We start from the raw sequence: 21864 nt of genomic DNA, 5'->3' as shown, positions 1-21864 counted from the left end.
TTGTGGAGAATCCAACCGATCTAACGATGTGTAGCATGTCCATACTGACACATTGATCATATGTTTAAACATTAATATTTGTATTAACGATCTGAGCAGCTGAGAAGCAGCTAAAGCCGGCGACCCTGCGGGGTTTAAGAGGTTTTATACATCCAAAGAACTATAAAAACTAGACCAGGCGTTTAATTGAGGCAGGTATATTTGTCAAAACGTGTTAAAGGAGGTAGGCGGCTAGTTGGGACTCGGCTATTAAATAATAAATTAATAAACGGTAACTAGTTTAGTTGTGTTGGAAAAGGACTTGCTGAAACTGGGAAGGCCTGGATAACACACACATGAATCTAAGAAATAAAATGGGTTGGAATATTGAGTGTTTTTAAGGTTAATGTAAATTTAATTTTGCCATCAGGCCCCTAAATTGTTTTTACCTTTAGCAGCGTTATGAGTGGCTTCCATTTGTTTTACTTTATGATCTTTTGTCACCACCTTTAACCAGGTTTTTATCATTTACTCAGGTTGTTAAACCAATATCTACATTATTCAGTCTCAAAATGATTGTTCCTTTTGCAGATGGACCTGCTTCTGATCTTTAAATGAATCAATTACCTCCTTTTTTTTTATGTCTTTGCCAACTGAAAGTTATAGTTTATTCACCTTTCATATAAAACTGCCTTAGTGCCTTAACATTAGAGAGGTAAAAAAGTAATAAAAAGAGACTCAAGGTTATCAGATTCTGCGGCACTGACCTAGTAAACATTGTGATGTGTCCTTTACAGTGCCGGGCTGCTGTGTTAGCTGGTGTGACCGTAGAGAGGACATTTGAAAAAGGGGTCATTTTTTCTACTGATTCAGGGGACTGTCTATTTTAGACGGGCAACATTCTGTCATTCAACTGCGTAATTTCTTGGAGGTTGCCCCATCCTCTGCAAAGAAGTACCACTGCAAAACTGGATCAGTTCTGGAGGGGGCTTCCATTTGGGTTAGCCCTCCAGACTGATCACGTTAGGCCCTGACTCTATTTATAAAACTGGTCAGCTACATCGTCATTGGTTGTCATCAAATGGAAACTCCTGAGTTTGTCTCCCATTGGCAGAATACCCCACCCCACACACACACACACACACACACAAAAAAAGTCTATCTTTGGCTGGTTTCTGCAGCTTAATCCTGTTGGAGCTTCTAAATAAAGAATTCCTCAGCGCTTGAACATTGATTCACTGATGTCAAAGCTGTTAATGAAAAAAAAAAAAACAACTTTACAAGCCACACTTTCTGGCTGGTTGGTGCATGTCTTATTTTTCACGGCAGAGAGATGGGATGTGGCTTTAGTACTAAAAATACCTCACGGGCCGCATTCTGTCGTCAGCTGAGAACCAAACAGTCCTTTAATGAAAGTAGGGTAGCTCCCAAGGCCCAGCCATCCACTGGTGGTGTGATCCATATTTTATTAATAGTGGGATGGCAGAGCGCTCTTCTGATTGATACCACGATTTAATAGGGGCTCAGCAGCACAGCTAGGTGGGACTGAGGGCCTCTGGGACATACAGGCACATAGAAATCCTTAAAGACCTATTTATTTTCAACCTGGTTAGGGTTGTTTATTTACTAGCCAGACCAAGCCGGACTACCAGCATTTCCTCTTTGACTTGCGTCAGCCGCTAAGTGGTTTATATCAGTTCTCCAGAAATGAGTATTTGGCCATCACATCTGAAATATTAATGAGGACAAAAGAGAGGAGCTGAAAAGGGATGGAAGAAGGGATCGTGGGAAGGGAGGGAAGGAGGCCGATGTGGGATGTTTGGGAAAAAGAGGACAAATTGATGCAAGAGAGGATTATAGGACAGCCAGGGTGAATAGATAGAAACAGGGAGGGTGGTTCTGTTTGAAGAAGCAAAGGAACATGGGAGTTTGAGTAATTTAGTTTGAGGCAAACGTTGGTTCTAGATAGAGACGACCTTCAGCAGAAAGAAGAAGAAGACACATTGAGAAAATATAGCAAACGATTAAACATCCATAACGTCTGACAAACACAGAAAAAAATATACGTGACCAACAGATCCACATTGAACCTGCATGACAATGACAATGACAGCTCGTGTGACGGGAGGAGAACGAATAGGAGGACAGAGAGTTTAAAAAGCCCCTCCATCTCCTCAGCACATAGAAACCACAAAGGGGAGAGGGGAGGGGGGGGGGTAAGGAGTATTGGGAAGATAGAATAAATGAGGGATTGGGCAGGTGTGTGAGTTTGTGGGGAGGAATGGTTGATGATGGAAGGTGTTGCTGTGTTACTACATGAGATATTCCGTAAAGATGAGGCAGCCGGTTTACGGTTGGGAGCGCTTGCAAGATTTGTTCTACTGCATGAACTGAAACTGGGACAATTTTTAGAGTGGTTATCTTTAACCCTAGACCTGAAACCTAGCGTAGTTTGTTGTACAGTCAAATACAGGAGTCGACAAGTCCAATTGGTCTGACTGCTTGCTAAAAGGCACTTTGGTTAGAGTACATTACGTGCATTACACGGCCTCAATGTGCGCAAATTACACGTAAGCAAACATGCCATGAATTCAAGAGGCAGACTATTTTCCTTTGCCTAGTGGAGGTAGTGGTGGTAGCTCGTACCTTTTTTCAAATCAAGCGACGAACATACAATTGTTCAGTTTTAGCTCCGTGACTTTGGAACAGACTCCCGCCAGGTATCAGAGTGGCCAAATCAGTCCTCGCTTCTTCTCCAATTAAGAAAAGGAAAGGGTTGCTATTGCATGGATTTTCTGTGTTATTTTAATAGCTCATGATTTGTTTGAAATTCTGCTTTCTATGGCTGAAATTCAAACCACGATACTACATTAGTACAGATTTATTTGTGTATGTAACATCAGCAATGTGTGGTCAGATTCATATTCCCTTTTACTTATTCTTTGATCAAACACTTGCTTATTTAAATAAAATATTAGACTTTATTTAGGCAATGCTCTTGTACTGCTGCACAAAGCTGAACTTTGCAGTATTTTGTTGAATGAAGAGTATGTTCCTTAAAGTATTGTTTGGTTGGGTACCCATACCCAGGTATTTTATTGGCTCAAGTAGAAGAATGACACTGATTGAACAATGAATCCTTCATGTTTGTTTAGTCTTTCCCTGACCAGTTAAGAGAATGTCTTCTATGATGTGGCTTTAAAACTGAAATTCTGCTATGTAAAATATAACCAATCCATATACTGTAAAAGCAACAAGCAGAGAGACGCTTCTAGATTTGGGCAGCCAGTTTGTTAATGCCCTCAGCCTCACTATGAAAGTATCAAAGAGCTCAGGTCTGGCTTACGGTGAGGCTAAACTGGAACGGCAGGGAAGGTGAAGGATATGAATGGAGGTTAGGAGGTCAGAGGAAGAGGGGTGATCTGGGACTGAGGCTGAGAGAGCGAGAGGGGGAGAAAAAAGAGAGAGAGAGGGAAACGAGATATATAGAGCAGAAAGGAAAAAGCATTTACTCACAGTGGCCAGCACAGCCTCAAGATGTCGCTCCAGTTCATTTGAATTTACTTCCTACCAAGACTGTTTCAAAACCATGAAGGAAATCTTGGCCATTTCCAAGAGGCAGCTGGTTGAAAACAGGATCTGATACAATGGCTTTCGTAGACACATTATGAAACTACACTGTCTAGGTGAACTGATTCACTGAGACTATACGCAAAGCTTAAAACGTGTAGTGTGGAACTTCTGTCTCCCCCTTCTGACAGTGAGTGTGACATACTGCCACACTGAGTTGCTACGGTTGCTGCTCCCTTCAGCTCTGACAAACCAATCGTAACATTTATTTTTCTTTTATTTATTTATGTATTTAATTTTCTTTTTTTCTTTTATTTCTTTTATTTGTTTCTTTGGTTTGTTACTGCATTAAAAATATCTGCGGTTTCTGTATTCTTTAGCTGTGGCCTTACAGAAAGAAATCACCTGTGCCGAATTCCAACTATACAATTTCAGCCCAATAATGGCCCGACTTGACAGATGGGCGCGACAATTGTACATTTTATCATCTGAAGCCAGCTGATGCAGCATCTGGGACACCGCACTGCTTCCTGACAAAAAGATTAGCATGTAAAAAAATAAAATAAAATCTCTTGCAGAATTACACAACTTGTACGACATGCACAGAGCACTGTCGCACACACAACTGTAGACACAGTGAAGTGGACTGATGTTTGATTTAATTTCAGTGAATCTGTAACCATCTGTGGGTTGTGGTTTCACTCTCTGCACACATATACTATGCATGATGCTCAGCCACCTTAACTGCCCAGTGACCATGGTTCAAGGTTGACTTTGATTAAAAAAAAAACACATACTGTATAAATAGTTGTTGTTAATGCTGCTAAGTGGAACAATAAAGTCGGTCACTGGCACATTGTTCCTCGATTTAACATCAAGTCTGCCATGTTTCTTGACAATTTTAGGGCAATAATGTATGACTATGATAAGGTAAAAATATATTTTTAATAATGACAATAAACAGATTTTGAATCCATAAATGCTAAAAAGAACAAACTGATACTCTTTGTTATCAGTTAATTCAATGAAAAAAGTTTTTTATACTCTGAGACACAGCCATTGGCTCAGAAGCCCTCTTCAACCAGCCACCTCCTGTCACAAAGTGATATAGTAAAGACTTGCTACAGTACTTGAGTTTGAGTCACAACACAAGTCGACATAATGAACAGCAACAGCTGCTGGAGGCTGTTCTGGTAATAATAAACACAAGAGGTGCATAAAGTGTGAATGGAAGTGAGTCAGGGCGACACACACCTCTGCTGAGTCCGTCGGGCCCTCTGAGGATCCGGCACTCCTCAATCTGTCCGAACGCAGAGAACATGACCCGGATGTCGTTCTCGTTGCACTTCTTCGAAACCATGCCGATGAACAACTTCCTGTCTTCCACCGCTGCAGAGCCAAGAAGAAGAAGGAGAAAAGAGACTTTTACACTTTTACAGCGCTATCGCCGTATATATTTCAGTATTTTTTGTATTTCTTTTGTGTAATTTTTTATCTAAAGTAATGTTTAGATGGGAATTCGAGTTTCCTTGTCGAGTCACAACTAAACAAACAAGATATGATGTGTTAAGTGATGAGCTTTAGAGGTGCTGGTAGATGGATTTTGTTATTTTTGTACAGAGCCAAGCTAGCCGTTTCCCTATGTTTCCAGTCTTTGTGCTATGCTATGCTAACTGCTTCATATTTACCGTACTGACATGAGAGCGGTATCAATCTTCTCGTCTAACTCTCAGCAAGAAAGTAAATACGGGTATTTCCTAAAATGCTGAGCTATTCTTTTAATTATATATATTTTTCTTAAGCACAAGCTTCCCATTGCACTGCAGTTCATGGTTTCTAAAACATATAGCAATGCCAATAAACTGAAAAATAGTGAAGGTGAGAGAAAGATTGGTGAGAACAAAGAGAATGAAAAATAAAAATGAAAACAAAAGGGAACGAAAAAGACAAAATGGAATGAGACAGAACAAAACACAAATCAAAAGAAACAGTCAAAGAAAGAGGGAACGAAAGAAAAAAGATGATAGGACAGAGATGAACACAGACAGAGTTCATGTATTTCATCATGCCATCTGCGAGGCTCTGATCAATGTCTCATTATCACTTCAACACTGACTGCTTGCTGAGACTCTCCAGCTTGTCCTCTCTCACCCTCTTCCTTCTCTATCCCCCTTCTTTCTCCCTCATGGATTCCTCTCTTTCTCCTCGCTGACACAATCCCTCTTTCTCTGGTGCAATCTCGAGGAATGTGAGCCAGCTGCGCCAGGTAACGGTGAGAAACTTGGGCTGTGTCTTAGCGTATGTGAAAGTGTGAATTAGGCTGAGAGCGAAATCCTTACCGCTTGCAGAAACAATATGTGTGTGTTTGTTTATGTGTTCCCACCACATTCAATGTAATGCTAATCCAATTCATTTTTAATGAGGAAACTGTCAGCTCTTACCGCGAGGCGAAAGAGATAAGCGCTCTGTTGCACTCTGGGAAATCAATAGCACACTTGTTTATTTTGCTGTTTGAATTGTTTGTGTGTTTAAAAAACAAACCGTCGGGATACGCTGCCAAGATAAGTGTTGTTTCAAAAAGCTTTAACTCCTTTGTACACAATGTGTTTGTGTGTGTGTGTGCGCGCATCACTCCAGAGAAAGATTACCACAAGTCTAACAGCAATGTAATTAATTTACTCTGTGTCGATAGAAAAGAAAGAGAGGAGATATCGTTACAATTGACTGTTTCTATTTTTCGGACGAGGCACACAAGCAGGCGGGCGGTTGATAAGACTCATAAAGCCGGCTCTGGGATGATCTGGAGTCAGCTTTGCATTCTGGGATAAACTGGAGCAAAATTGGCTTCATGCTGAGTTTCAACACATTAAGGGACACCAAAAAAAGTTTAGTGAAAAAACAAAAACAAAATTTTACCAATAATGTTATCTCTCTGTACATCTCTCCATCTCTTTCTCCTCTTCCATCTCCTCCACTGACTAAACTAATAAACCTCTGAGCTGCCTGGGTTTATTAAAGGTCATTACCATTAAGTGGATGGATATGTTACGTATGGTCTGCTCTATATTTCACCATTCTGGCTATGAGTATTGGCTGCTTTATTAAGTTCCACAACCGTTACCCTGACGGTTATGTCTTATAAAGTCGTTTTGCGTCATATTTCAGTGGAGCGGAGGATGGCTTTTATAAGGATTTCTCCCCTGCCTTGCTGGATACTGTCATTTCATTGTATTCCCCTGCAGTGGACAGTGATATAGCAGGTGGCTTATGATTCTACTCCATCGTCTGTGTCAGCCAGGACTCCTCCGTGATGTAAAGTTATGGCAAAGCCCCTGCTTTTAATATTTACACACACAGGGTTCCTGTAGGTGTCAGAAAAACACGTTTGAAACTTTAAAATCATTTTTGAAACGACCTGCAACTGGATTTTAATGGTCAGTTCATCCAATCATGGTTTTATCCATTTTCATATTCTGCTCAATTACGCAGCTTTAAGGGTCAGTTCATCCAAATTGCAAAAACACACATTTTCTCACTTAGCCATGCAAATAATTTCAGTTTTATTTGCCAAAATTTTCTGATATCTGCTGCTGAGATTATTGAGCTCTGCCATCCTGAAAAATCCACAGGCATTGCTGGCACCAATTTGAACTGCCGTTGTGTTTTTTGAAATGTAGTTTTTAAATTTTCTGCATTGCAACAAAATTTTTATTAATCGTCGTAACATTTGAGTGGCTGTAAAAGCATCAGCAGCAAACAAATATCCTCCCATGGATGAATTACCCACAAGGTAGAAGGGTCCCTGAGCCAGAGCCTCATTTCAGAGTGAAAATGGCAAAACAACAGCCAAAAAAAAATCACTCGAAGGTTGTCTCACAAAAAGAGACACTTTTGATTGGGTGTAGAACGTTTAAGTTTAGTTTGATTTGGTTTAGTATTGACAGCATGCAATCTGATGGAAGAGATTGAAAAACTGTGCACTTGACCACCAAATATGGGTCAGCTTTTAAAGACATCATTGTCCAGCGGCCTGTCATTTCATTATCCCACAGTGCTTCAACAGATGATAAAAACTAAACTAGAAACCTGAACTCTGCAGAGGCAAGAAGGAAATTACATTATGCGTTTCTACAATTTGGGTGAACTGACCCTCAAAACTGAGTAATTGAGCAGAATCTTAAAATAGATACCAAATCAGATTTTGTCCACAGTGTTTGCTTGCTTCTACCACTGAACTGCAACTTTAATAACACTGTCTTTTAGTTTCCAAATCTACCTCGAATAAATGTCACTGAACACGATGAACCTGACAAATTACACAGAATGTTATTGCTGCATAAAACGGAAACCAATTAAAAACAGATTTAAATAACAAAATCAGACCTTGTAAAATTATCTTTAAATACGCAATGTCCTGTGTCCCTACATTAACTGTTTCTATCTCTTGGTATATGTAAAATATAGCGTTTATAGATTCCTCTCTTTCTGCATGCTGTGAAACATTGTGATATTTCTAATGACTCTTCTTGAACTTGAGGCTGGATAAATAACATTTTATCCAATCAAATATTTACGACACCTGACTTCTTTAACTCATGGGTCATATAGTACAGTAGGGGCAAAAGTAGAAGGTGTGTGTTTTAATGCCGATTGGAGAAAACCTTGTTTATATTTCCAAAAACTACACTACCCAGCTGTTTCAGGAAATGTTTAAAAAAAATGAAACTGTGTATTTGTGAGCCGTCTTTAAAGATTTATGTTTTCAGTAGGATGCAGTGGTCTTGGAGGCTGAGTGCTTTAGACATAGCAGGAAAGTCATTAAGTATTTATAGTAAGACTAGAGTTATTAGACTAACACACGTTGGACGTCGTCTTTTCATGGGATTTGTTGACAAATAAGAGAAATGTAGAATAACGCCTCTCCTATCATTTAAAGACACCCGGATACTTCCCCTAGTATACACTGTCCAATACCTTCTTCATTACAATGAGGAGGAATGGAGGAAGTGGCTCGGTATAGGAAATCAATTCAGAACTAGATCTGCAATATGTAGTTTGGAAATGGGGTGACCTGAGGACAGAGTGTGTGACAGTGCTCTGTGTGTGTGTGTGTGTGTGTGTGTGTGTGTGTGTGTGTGTGTGTGCGCACGAGAGGGATGCATTTAAGCAAGTTTGTGTGTAGGAGAGTGCATGCAGCATGTTTGTATGAATGAACAGCCACAGGGGAGAGAGGCGGGTTCACCACAAGGCCAAAACGATTCAACTTTCACTGACCTCCTTCCGAAGCGCCTTAATAATTCATCACACATATAAAAGTATATTTATATATATTAGCATTTCCCACCATCGCTCTTTTTCTCTGTTCCTCTCTATGTCTCTCTCTCAGTCTTTCGCCCCCAGTCCCTCGTCCTGTCTGCCAGTCAAGCAGCGAGCAAACACATGGGTGAGATAGCTATTATGAGGCAAATTCAAAAAGGCTATTGATGCATGTGTGTGTGATATTGATGCGTCTGTCAGTGTGTGTGTGTGTGTGTTTCCACTCACCATTAGATTTCTCACTGTCTGCAGGTTTCATCTGAATGGGGTGGTGCATCTGTAGAGACAGGAAAGAAAGATTAAATATATGAAATGCTGCACACAAACACAATCAGACGTTACCCTGCACTTTTGCACCAAATTAAATCCAGATATGGTTTAAACATTCATTCATTTATATGTGTATGCATCTCAATTAGCCAGATATAAGATTTAATAGCCAGTTTTTTTCTGTGCACAAATCTTGCTCAGCCATAAAACACTTGAGTCCAGACGGTGTTGGTACGGCACCTAAAGCAGTTTGCCAATTTGTTAATAACACCAGAAGAAGATAAAGAACAAGAGGAAGAAGAACAAGAGCAACATTTCAAGAGCAAGTATAAGAACAAGATGGAAGAGAATAAAAAGAACAAAACCAAGAAGGGGAAGTAGAATAACAACAACAAACACAACAATGAAGAACAAGTAGCAGCAACTGAGAGTTTCTGAATACTGTGCTCCCACTCCCAAGGTGATTTCACCAATCAGCATCTCTGAGACCCATGTTTCACGTTATTAACATGGAATCTACATCTGATCACATGGCTTTTGCATTTACTCCTGCTAATTAATATGAACTCTACTTGCTTTTCCTTTGCAGAGGACTGACCGCATCTGTAGGGTTTTTGCCAAGCTTGGTTCTGATAGCAGAGAGGTTTTAAGAGGAGTTAAGTGACCTTTCAACTTGCTGCCTGTATATCTTTTTAATAATGTGACCAAACTGAACAGATGTCATTTAAACCCCTCTGAGATTCAATCACAACGGGACCCAGACCAACTTCAGATGTGATCTGGACAATCAGGAGCACTGTGAATACAACTTGCATTTATTTGCTTTTTCCTTACACAGAGATAAGATATCAAGATACAGACTGTATGTTTATACCAGGTATAAATGGGGTAAATAGTTGCATTTACGTGTGTCTTATTAGATCCTGGATACCTCTTTGATGTGCCCAAGAAGCAGTTTATGTAAGCTGAATGATGATGATTTTTTTTTTTTTTAGGTGGCCGGTCTTCCTTTATGGAAAACAAGAAAACACTTCACAGATGAGAAGGCTTTGTCACCTCTCTCCCTCTCCCTCTCGCCTTGTTTCAATCTCTCCTCCTTCTGTCCCTTTTTTTTTATTCCTTCCATCTCTCTTTCCTTTATGGGAGATTATGTGGCTGTTTGATCTGCGGAGAGACGAATGACAGTGATTCTCCAAATCTAGCCCGGTATCAATCACACTCAGAGTCAAATACCAGCCACGAGTGTGTGTCTGCATGTGTGCATAAGTGTGTGTGCAGCTGTATAAGTGTGTATGTGCCCCGTCTTACCCATAACGCCCCTGGGCTCAGTCACGCTGTGACAGAAGGCTTTGATCTTCTGATTCTATCACACACCTTTATCCCAACTCTCTCCCTCTTGCTCTCTTCCTTACGATCCTCACTCTCTGCTTTTTGTTCTGTCTCCCAGACCTATCCCAGACACACTCACACCCGTATGTCCGTTCATTAGTTTCCTATCCTGCCTGATGGGGGCAGTCAATGGTGGAGGATGGAAGAAATAGAGAAAGACCGAATTTAATCTGCATCTGCACCTGACGCCTACAAGTAAACGGAAGTCAAAGAATTAACTGACTCTGTCCAAAATATATCACCAAAAACCCCCCAAAATAAACCATCATTGCAGCTATGAAACTAGCCGATACACCCAGCAACAAAACCCTGTGTTATTTTAAAGATTCGGCTGAATATTCTGATGGCTAACCAAGTGATTAGTGATGCGTTTCGGGCAGAAATGTCTGCACGTAGGTAGAGAAAGCTTGAAATACTGAAAGAAAAACTGCATTGAGAAAGAAGAAGAAAGGAAGGAAAAAATCTAAGAGAAATTCTGTGACATTTGAACAACTTGTGATTTGTGATGCATTTCAGTCACACAAGTCTGCATACAGTATGGGGAAAGAAAAAAAAGAAAGGACTACCATTAGAAAGCAAATGAAGAAGGATGAAAAGAAACAATATTCAGTATAATAGTGAAATTCAGTGATGGCTAAATGTAAACAAAGATGTTAAAAAAAGAAAGCAAAACTACAGTAATAAAGAAAAAGTGGAAAAAGGTAAAATAGAAACATTATTATTGATGGTTTGACATGCAGTTTGACATGCATTTTCATGCAAAGGTCTGCATATAGGAAAAAAAAAGAGCAACAATAAGAAAAAAATGAGAAAGAAAGTAAAAACTAAATTTAAATGATATTCAGTGATGATTGAAAGCTTTAATTTGCAGTTTACAGTGTGCATGAGCTGCAAACATCTGCATGAAGGGCGATAAAAAAACAAAAGGACATAAAGAGAAGGAAGCAAGAACGACAGAGGGAAAAGAAAGAAAGAAAGAAAATCTGAGCAATAAACAGTGGCAGTGACAGAGACATGGTGAGAGAAAGATCACAAGGTAAAAAAGAACCAAGAGAGGAGGAGAGACAAGAGGAGGGAAGCGGGTCATAGACACTGGACAGTCAGGAATAGTCGATAACCCTTCAGGCTGCAGTCTCAGTACAGTATCACTAACACAAGGACAGATGCAGGGACATGGATGAGTGTGTGTGTGTGTGTGTGTGTGTGTGTGTGTGTGTGGAGCCACATCAAAAGGAGGAAAGTCATGTCAAAGCAAACCTGGAAGTCACATCAAGTCAGTTCTCGTTAATCCATTTCAAAGTCTGTCCTCCAAAGGCAAAAAACAAAAACAAAAAAACAAAAGCCATGACAACATCTGACGTGCTGCCGTCATTCACTCTTGAAAAACAAAAGCTGCCACACACACACACACCCACCCACACACACACACACACACACACACTCACACAGGTACAAAAACTCGGTCTGGTTTTCAGGCGTCTCCTCCTCAGGTCTGTCTACCTAGAATGCCCGGCGGGTGGCGGCGCTGTCGACATGTTTGATCTCGGTGAGCTCCCGCCGAGAACCACAACGCAAGACTCTCCTCTGCTATCCCACAATGCCACAGTGCTATTTCTTCTTGCCTGGCAGGCCCACAGCCGCAGTCTGCCATTCATTATGCGCTCAGCAGGAGCCCAGCAAAACTACTAGGTCCTCGCTGCGCTCAGGCTCATAAAAAGCACAGAGAACCAACAACTTCACTAGGTAAAGCCATGTGTGCAGCCGGCATGATGCTGCGCTGGCATTTAGCTTTACAAATGTATCTGTCTAGTCAGTAGGCTGCTTAATCTACTTCCTGTTTTCCTGTTACATCCTCCATGAGAGTTAATTCCTCCTCCTGTCCCCAAAACCTCTTTTCTAGTTTCTTCTTCTCTGCTCTGCAATGAACTGAATGACTCTTGTTTTCTTTGGTAATTATTTCATTGAAATGGTCCTCATAAGCCACTATAAAGAACCTGCATACTAATTAATCAGAACATGAAATACAAAAATGAGCTGAATACTTTACAGGGCAGCTGTACTGTTAATGACACAAAGTTATTTCCTGATGTATTATTATTACGTCATAAAAGTTTGTCTGAGCTTTAAGGGGATTATTATCTGCTTGTAATGTAGCCGCAGTGCACTTGAAGTAAAGTGTCTTCATTTGTTTTTAATCATTTTAGAGCACTTGAATTGCCTTATTACAAACTGCATAGTTCAGTTCTGATTGACTGAGTCACACTGGGCGCCGCTGTAAAACACATGATAAATGCACACCTTTGAAAATCGATTAACATTTAATTTACATATTAATGTGCAAACTGAAAGTCACCACTTACACCACTAATAATGAGTTGCTAAGCCACCATGTTGTCCTACTGTTTAAGAATTACAGCGCTGAGAACAACACCTCCTATTTGCTGCTCTACAATATTATATTTATAAGCCTGTTATAAAGTTGTTTGATTTAAAGTTTCGTCAGCAGCAGTTACATGGGCACCAAAATCCGTAGTGATTGTCTGTTCGTTCATGTCTAAATTAAATTAAATTTGATGGCTTTATTCATCCTACAGGAGATTAGAATTTTTTCTCCTCAACTTAGTTCAACTCTGTGTTTTGCTTCGAGAAAACTCACTGAGTTACAGCTGCTAGCTAGCAGAACAGAGGCTATAGCTGAGAGATAGGCAGGGATTTCAGGTCTTCTACATCATGTCTTTTTTTGGGGCCACTTAGGGAAAGAGAAACTACACCAACAAGCTGACAAACACATAAACATGACACTTATAAAGCAGTTTTATGGCTAATGAGCTGGCTAATGAGCAAATTCTATATATCCTACAGGCACATAGAATCATTAGCATTCATTTAGCATCTGTTTTGTCCACCTGATAACTTTTAGCTCTTTTTTTGATCTCCACTAACTCCTGAGAAAAATATCTGCCTCTTTCTCCAAAGAAGGTTAAAGTCAAGGGCAACTGGACTTGGATGAAGATACTAGAAGACATTTCGTCCCTCATTCAAAGGACTTCTTCAGTTGCCCTTGACTTTAACCTTCTTTGGATAACTATGACCTGGATGACTGAGAATCTTCACAGACATCTGCCTCTTTATGGAGCTACATGTTCCACTGTCTTCCCCAGCTAGTCGCTAACTTTACCAGAGTTTGGAAAAACAGGGTTCATAAGGGACTGAATTATACAGTAAATGTCCTGTAAAACCAAAACGATGAGCTAAAAGAGTTGGTGGGTTTTCTGTGGGTCATTTGATTCACTATTAATATAAAAAGTAATTGAGCTTTAATTGTCTGTGAGTCTGACAAGTTGTGGCTGTGTAAAATTAGCTTATCCAATCACCGGAAGATATTTATGTCTGTAAAAACCAGGATGATTGGAACCATAAGGTCCACATTACACCAGAGGGATCAGTGTGCAGTGAGCAGCCAGGATGGATTTTACGATCTTCCAGTTACGGGACAGTCTCTTTAATCACACTTCCTTCCTGGCTGAGGTGAGGTGTCTATCTGTTGGGCACCCACTAACCCCCCTCTTTTCCTTTTACCTTTTTTATCTTTATAGCCTCATCATGTACAAAGACTCCAGGCAACCTGTCCGGCAATCAGGTGATATATGAGCTAACCCCTGCTTCGGCGGGCCGTGAAATAGCCCCTCCTTGTGTATTGAGTGCAGGAAACCCTACACCTCCTGAATGTTAACTGCTGCTCCTGGGTTAACTTTATCGGCTGTTGCCTCCCCTCGCCCTCTGACATCTCCCAGGAATGTCCTGATGCTTAAAAGGTCAGAGGTCAACTTGTCCTCCAGCCAGAGGACTAACTCGAGGCTCATGCTGGAAATAGGATGAGTGTGTGTTGTGTAAGGAGTGTGTATATGGGGAGTGTGCCACTGTGAATGTGTGTGCCCTTTGCCAGCAGTTGGCGCCTTCAAAGCAGCAGCCAAGTTCACATGACCAGAGTGTGTGTGCCAAAAACTGCGGAGTGCACATACTGTATGGTACCAAATACCACCTCTCTCTCTGTCTGTGTCTGTCTCTTTCGCTCACACACACACACACACACACACACACACACAGCGCGACCACACACTTTTTCTCCCTCCTCCTCTCTGAAAGAGTGACGGTGAGCTTCTGGGTGAAAGTCAGACAGATGGCTCACAGTGGGGATTCAATACCAGTGCCCAAGACTGTACGACCGACCACAGACACACACACACACACACACACACACACACACACAGACACAAGTGTGTTGCATCCACACTCAACCACAAATGTGCCACTGACCTCTAGACGGTGATCACCACTGACAACACAAAAGACATATCACCTTCATTATCAAAAATACTTTGGTTTCACAAAAAAATACATTTTCCTTAAGGCTTTTTGCACACTTAAAACAAACAGTGTTTGGGGATGTAGTTGTTATTTTGGATTGCCGGAGTTGGTGTTTTTTTAATTAAATAAAATACAATCAAGACATGGAACAATATATCTCTACCAATATAATCAGACTGTGAGGATACTACAGTAATTGACAAGGCTAAGAAATACAGTATGTTACTGATACATTCTGTCCATGTTTTACTGGCATGTCTTAGAAAAAGAATGAAAAAGAAAAACAACAACAAAAAAGATGCAGGACTATTGTATTTTTAACAGTGGTATTCACCCACCCTTTGCAAGTTATCACTTTATTTATAGCCATAATTACCACATTCATGTTTCTTCGTTGTTCGTCTTTTTGCTGTATGTGTACTGTGCGTTTCTTTACGTGTCAGCTACGTCACTGTCACACTAACAAGTCAGTGACGACATTGGCCTAAAAGCTGGTACATTGTGGAGTATATTATCTGCTATTTAGCCCCTACTTCATGCTAATGATAGTTCTAAAGAAAAACCAAGAGCTTAAAACGGCAAACATGCCTCCGTTGTCAGTAACTTTTTCTCTCTCTCGCGTACTTCAGAATTATTAAACTCATGGTTTGAAACATCTGGTTTCTTTTGATGTATAGCCTTGAATGTGCACCAAAAGGATACAAATAAACTTCAGGAGGGTCTCCCCACTCTCCAACGTCCCTGCTCACAACGGTAAATACAAACTGTAAACACACAGGACTCATTACACTCTGCTTCCTCACATCATTCTGACAAACACCTTGATACAGATAATGTGTGACTTTAATTCTCACTCTCCTTTCTGCAAACAAACGGCTATAAATCAAATTGTCCTTTACAATATCCCTTGTCTTAGCAGTGCTTAGCGCACAGTTAGCCTACATTATCCCCACTTCATTTAGCTTGGTAAACAATTAACCCAGCGCGTGTGTGAGCAGAATGATTGAGGGATTTGGCATTAGCTATGCTGCGTCGCGTCTCCACTCTTAACTACTAAGTGTTTAACATAGTTGGCCTGCATTTACAGCCACCCTCCTCCCTCCCACCTTTCCTTTTTACTTCCTCCCGTAGAATCAATATGCTTAAACGCCGCCACCAACTTAGAAAGAAAAGAGGGGTTAGGGAAGTTAATTTGAAACAAGCGATTAATATTTCTTTCGTTAAATAAGAACACACACACACACACACACACTCTGAGGGTCGGCTCATCGATGAGGTTTACCTTCCTTCAGCCCTGTTTGCGATAGCATTTGGGTTTCACAACAGCAATTACAGCCTTTAATTGAATTGATTTTGATAATGAGCCTCTGTAATGACACCACTGTGGGAATGGTTGTGTGTACATGCGTGTGTGGTGTCTTGCAGTGAATGAACTACTGTTGTTTCTCTGGACTTAAATGATCTGTGAGGAGCCGGGCAGGATTTAACTATGAGGACGCACACAAACACACATTTAAAACACTGGTGCGTGCTGCTCTAATTGCTGTCTACTGGTCAGCTATCTCCGTTAAGGCTTTTTTTAAAAACACTTGTCCAAGGTCTAACCTTTCAGCTTGTTGCATAATATCCTCCAGGCTATAACACATGAATGTTTGATGACACACGGCTTTGTACATGATAAATTTAATATCCTACACTGCCGTATATCTGCTGTTTCTGACTTAGCACTACCTACAGCTACTTCCCACGTCCTTGGGCTGTTATGGCAGTCAGGAACTCGTCTGCGGTGCAGCGAGCTGCCGAAAAACTTAAAGAGGCTGAAGAGTAAATCAGCTGGTCTATCAGTCAGCGGGAGTTACCTAATCTCTTTTTCCTGGCTGCCCGCTCTTGTGCTTTTTAAGTGCTGCGTGGAGAGCTATTTTGATAGAGCAGTGATATGTGTAATAGGCTCGCACCTGAACAAACAACACACATTGACCGACAGGCGGTGGACATGATGCATTCCTCCCCTCGCTGCACAATCAAGTACTTTGTTGAAAACACACACTCGTGCACACTTAAGGCTATACTTAGGTATCAGTTAGCTGATAAATGGGGTCGATGTTGGCCTTTTACTGTATATATCTTGCTTGCACCATTACTATGATGGATTTGGTTTGGTTATGTTCAGAAGTTATTATTAAATTGATCAATGCAGTTTAGATCAGATTCCACTCCATCTCAGGTATCAGCTGACAGCATCAGTTTCTTGTGGTCTAAAGTGTTTGAGACGCCATTTTGTGGAAAAACCTGCATATCATTGAAAATAAATGGCAGGATCTGTGCAACTTAACACAGATCACAGTTGATTAAAAGACAAACACTGAGCTGAGAGGATATTTGGGGATTTGGCGTGCATGTGTAGTGCATGTTATACACAGGCAATATTGAAACATGAAAACTCACGCAAATTCACGCAGGCTTATAATTGTTTGTTTACTACCATCATTCCTGTCATTTTTGATAACACTATAAAATACAAAAAGTCCAACATGGTAGACACACTATTGATGTTTTGTCATACTAACTGCTTTTGAAGTAAACTTGAACATAAACACATCAGGTCAAGGATTTTCATGGTGCTTTATGAATAGTTTATAAAAAACGTTTTCTAGATCAGCAATAAAGCATTAATAAAGTATCTGCTATGGTTAATAGACACATAGTTACAACTTATACTTATAACTAAACTAATACTTATATAACCTTTGCAGAGTCAAAACCTTGCTGAAAAGTGGAACCCTACAAAAAGAAGACTGACATTACCTAACATTTCTGTACAATGTGAGCAGAAAGAGATGATCAGATAGGGTTTACTTTCAAATACGAATGTCATCAGGCAAATAATAAATGTAGCAGAGTTACAGCAAACACTAAGGCCTGCAGTGTGAAAGTAGCCACAATCTTACAGGCCACCATTTCTGAAGCGAGCAACACACAAGTTCCCTTCAAAGGCTGGAACAGTCAAGAGTCTTATGACCACAGGGGGTTTTGCATGAAAGAATATGATTTCTTACATCATTGAAATTGATAATAGACATTATCACTTACAGTCCGTGCTTCTATCTGCAGCTCTGTCCACCAACTTGAAATAATAAATGACCGATTAAATGACTTGTGTCTTTGGATTGTAAATTGCTGCTTTTAACCTTAACCTTGCTTGAGATCACACTTACTTTGATGAGGGCCTTTGATGTGCCTTTGGTTGCACGAACACACACAATCTTGTGCCTGTATTCTGGCAGCGGAGCGTCACTAATTATCTTGCCAGCAGAAAGGTAAGGGAGGTGGGGACCTGTGTGTGTGTGTGTGTGTATGTGTGTGGTCTCAGTGCGACAGTAGCTTTTAATGAGCCCCACGCTTCTTATCAAGCTTGGCGCTCGACAAACGCTCTGATCCACCCACGTGGAGGATGGGGCTCGACTGAAGCCCCCCCACCGCAACCACCTAACCCACCTCCCACACCCCTTCCACGCACCCAACCCAACACCCCTGATCACCCTCCCTCTCTTTCCTCCCCTCAGACTCAGCCTTAGCGTCAGAACGAAATATCCTTGAGAGAAACTGTGAATCAAAGGGCTTTTTATCCTTTTTCACAAAGAGAAAGAGCGATAGAGAGAGTAAGATGGGAACAGAATTCCAACCGGACAAAAGAGAAAGATAGAGAGAAAGAGAGAGGGATGAGAGAGGGCAAGAGGTAGAGAGAGTGAGAAGAGAAAGAAAACAAGGATAAAGGACTGAACTTCTCCAAGCTGGAGGGCGCTCCAGAGGACACGTCCTAGATTAGCTCTCACCCTCCCTTCATCCTACCACCTCCTCCATCTCCTCCACCCTCCCTCCTCCAACAAGCTTCAGATGGAGAACAGCGGCCCCATGGCCCTCTTGGCGGGTGTCAGGGGTGTGTGTGGGGGGGGGGGGACACCGGGCATTTAGACATCTGTCAGCCACTAATGAAAGAGTTCAATTTAGTGGAAAATCTCAAACAACCTTGTCTGACAGGCTGGCTGACAGGCTTTAACTCGCCGCGTGTTGTTGTTAGTGTGTGTCTCAGTGTGCGTGCTGTGTTAGCGTGGAGGGCGGGTGTGTGTCTGGATCAGGAGGGGGAAAATAAAAATAAAAAAATAAAGTGAAAGAGAAAAAATGGAATGTAATAAACTCAGACTGTGCCGGGGCATATGCTTGTGTGCACATGAAAGTGTGTGTAAGTGTGTGTTTGTTAAAGAGTCATGCAGGGGTGTGTATCAGTCCATGCAGCAGGGGTTGGGTCTTATGGCTTTAAATCGCTCCAGGGGTACAGGGCATGTTTTTCGACGATAGATGGGTTATGGCGAGGGTTTGTGTGTGAGTGTGTGTGTGAAAAAGAGCGCGTTTAGACTTTACTCGTGCTATTAGAGATGGAAAGATGAACACACGGCTCTCCAGGCAACACACGAACACAGTCACACACACACACACACACACTTTGTCTCCACCCCCCCCAAAGCTTCATTAGCAGGTCATTAGAAACAACTTCAGTGAAAGCTGTTGTTCTTTGAGAACAGTTTTGCTTACCCGTCTTCACTGAAAAGGCTCAATGTGTATCTCATACAGATGACTCATTATTTTTGCTTTTTACTGAAAAAGAAAATCTGGCGAATTACTCGTTTTATGTGACGTGCTCTCTAGCGATGCTGCTATTATTTATTCAGCCTTACATATTCTTATTGCAATGCAATAACTCTGAAAGCATGAATGTTTGAATGGATTAATGAAAGTCAGCAGTTGGCTTAAACAGGAAGGTGTCCTAGACTAGACACTAGACACTGAATTTAGCTAGTATTGTGCTAGTTTATGATGATTAATCGTAATGTCACCACATGAAATACAAAATTGCAAGCTATTCTGGCTCTGTTCAAAGGTTTAACAGTAACAAAATACATCTAACTGCACCTCCACAGCTCACTAATTAACATGTTAAATTGTGGATAGTTAATCTGTACTAAACCAAAGTGCAAAAACAACACAACGTTTACATGTTTCTCTGCAAAAAAGCTGTACATAAGCAGCTGCTACAGCCTTATTGCGCTGGGATACAAGAAAGTTGCAATAGCAGTAATGATGGCTTGTTTACTTTAGCCCACTTCCCAAGATTCTTCTATAACCAAAAGCTTTTCTGAGCTGCACTCATCACAAGATGACCTTGTTTACAGGAAACTACAGTGATCAGTCTTCTTACAGCAGGAGACAACAACTTGTGGGTATGATGGGGCCAATCTACTCCAAGCATTTTGTGAAAATCTACCGACAAGAAAACCAGAAACCTTAGTACCTTAGACCTGTGTGTGCTGTGAAAACTTCCTAGTTCATTATTTCATCACTTAAGTATGACAGACAAGACTGGAGCTGACATAAATATACCCTATCCTATCCGCATACATTTAAACAGGTATTTGCTACATACATTTGGAATATATGTGCTGTCAGACGGCTGACAAATCTTCAGCAGAGACAGTAGGGAGTGATGGAAAGAGATATAGAGATGTGGAGAGGCTGGGAGCTGGCAGATAAGCAACAAAAGCTCCCGTTTGTTGCTGATCTTCATCTCCTGTGTGTCTCTGTGAGAAAGCCTTAACCAAAATCTGTGGCCTCTCTGAGCGCCATACAGGGGGAAATTCATAACATTATCCACAGACCCCTCCACTTAACGCCCTCCTAAAAAAATGGCAGCTGTTCAACTGTTCTTGCCCTAAACCAACATGGCTGCCAGTCGGTGCTGCAAATACCGGCGTCCTTTTCTCCAATTTGGCCCCCATCCAGCTTTCCACTCTGATTGCATCTCTCCCTGTTAGGGCGTGGGGTTGGGAAGGAGAGATAGAGCGAGGAAGGGGAAGAGTGCCAATACAAACATTGTTCCATTGGCTTTTTACAAGCCAGGAGAGTGGGGAAGTTAATAAGCAGGTATTGGTTTTTAACTGCGGCCCGTTTATTGCTTTGCCCTCGAGCGTGCTGGAGTGCTCCACTCTACCTTTTTACTGTCCATCTGCCCATCACTCTGCTAACCTCCCGTTCAATTTCTCTATTTCTCTGTCAGCTCTCCTTTTGTCTTTCCTCGACTCGTCCAGCAATTAATTTACCATCCTCATCATCCTTTTTGTTTTGTGTCTCTAGCTGATTCCTTCCCGTCACCTTTTATAGCCCTTTTTTTTATTTAAAGCTGAGGTGGAGCCAGTTAAAAAAAACAATCCACTTAATGATCTGTCATTATGCCACTATTGATTCAGTTTTGCAAGTGTGTGTTTTAGGATGTACTGTATTTATTGGTCCTCCTCATGTGAATGTATATTAGATTTAAACCACATCCGTCTATCAATTTTGGACTTTTATTAAAAACGGGATGTCAGCCAGTCAGTGTTGTCCAGCTCTGACATGATGAATATGATGCAGGTTTAATTACGTACACATTATGCTGTTGTCTGGGTTTTAATGGACAGTTTTAATTTTCCCTGCTCTCTGAAGCTTTTCTGCACTGCCAAGAACAAATATGAGTTTACTGGAGACTAAAATGTCCAGTACCTGAAGTAAACCATGTAATCTCTGTTTCTTATTTTGTAGTTTCATCTTTTAGATGACAGAAACAACCTTCTTGTCTTGCCTTTCACCCTTCTGTTCCACCCGGTGCGGCTCTATGACATCGCGTCTATGAAGTGGTTCTGCCTTCCTGATTTTGTTGATTTGATCATTTTTTCTTGATTTTTGTGCTTCTAGGCAACATAGTTAATTGTTTGGCCCATTTCCTACTTTGTGACATTGTAATGTTGATGTAGAGATTCTCTATGCCGTTCCTGTGTCTGACTTCCTGCCAGGCTCGGTCTGCTCTGTGCAGCTTGACGCGGCATTCGTCAAAAGACTAGGCGCATATTTTAAGATGAGTCGAGCAGAGAGACGCTTTTGAAA

General features: G+C 41.1%; 1 protein-coding gene across 15 annotated transcripts in view; it reads right to left on the bottom strand.

Moving 5' to 3' along the window:
• Positions 1-21864, bottom strand: part of celf2 (cugbp, Elav-like family member 2) — a 510925-nt gene that overhangs the window by 37733 nt on the left and 451328 nt on the right. For all 15 annotated transcript variants that reach the window (XM_038738416.1, XM_038738417.1, XM_038738411.1 and 12 more), the window contains 2 exons: positions 9094-9142; positions 4804-4938 (listed from right to left, as the gene is read on the bottom strand). In XM_038738416.1, coding sequence (XP_038594344.1) covers positions 4804-4938; positions 9094-9142 — 184 coding nt within the window. The remainder of the gene's footprint in view (positions 1-4803; positions 4939-9093; positions 9143-21864) is intronic.

Source organism: Micropterus salmoides, unplaced genomic scaffold, assembly GCF_014851395.1.
Source record: "Micropterus salmoides isolate LMB-PRFRI ecotype aquatic unplaced genomic scaffold, ASM1485139v1 Ms_hic_scaffold_23, whole genome shotgun sequence".
Taxonomy (NCBI): domain Eukaryota; kingdom Metazoa; phylum Chordata; class Actinopteri; order Centrarchiformes; family Centrarchidae; genus Micropterus; species Micropterus salmoides.
Note: the sequence above shows the minus strand (reverse complement) of the source record. Positions and strands in the feature narration are given on the sequence as shown.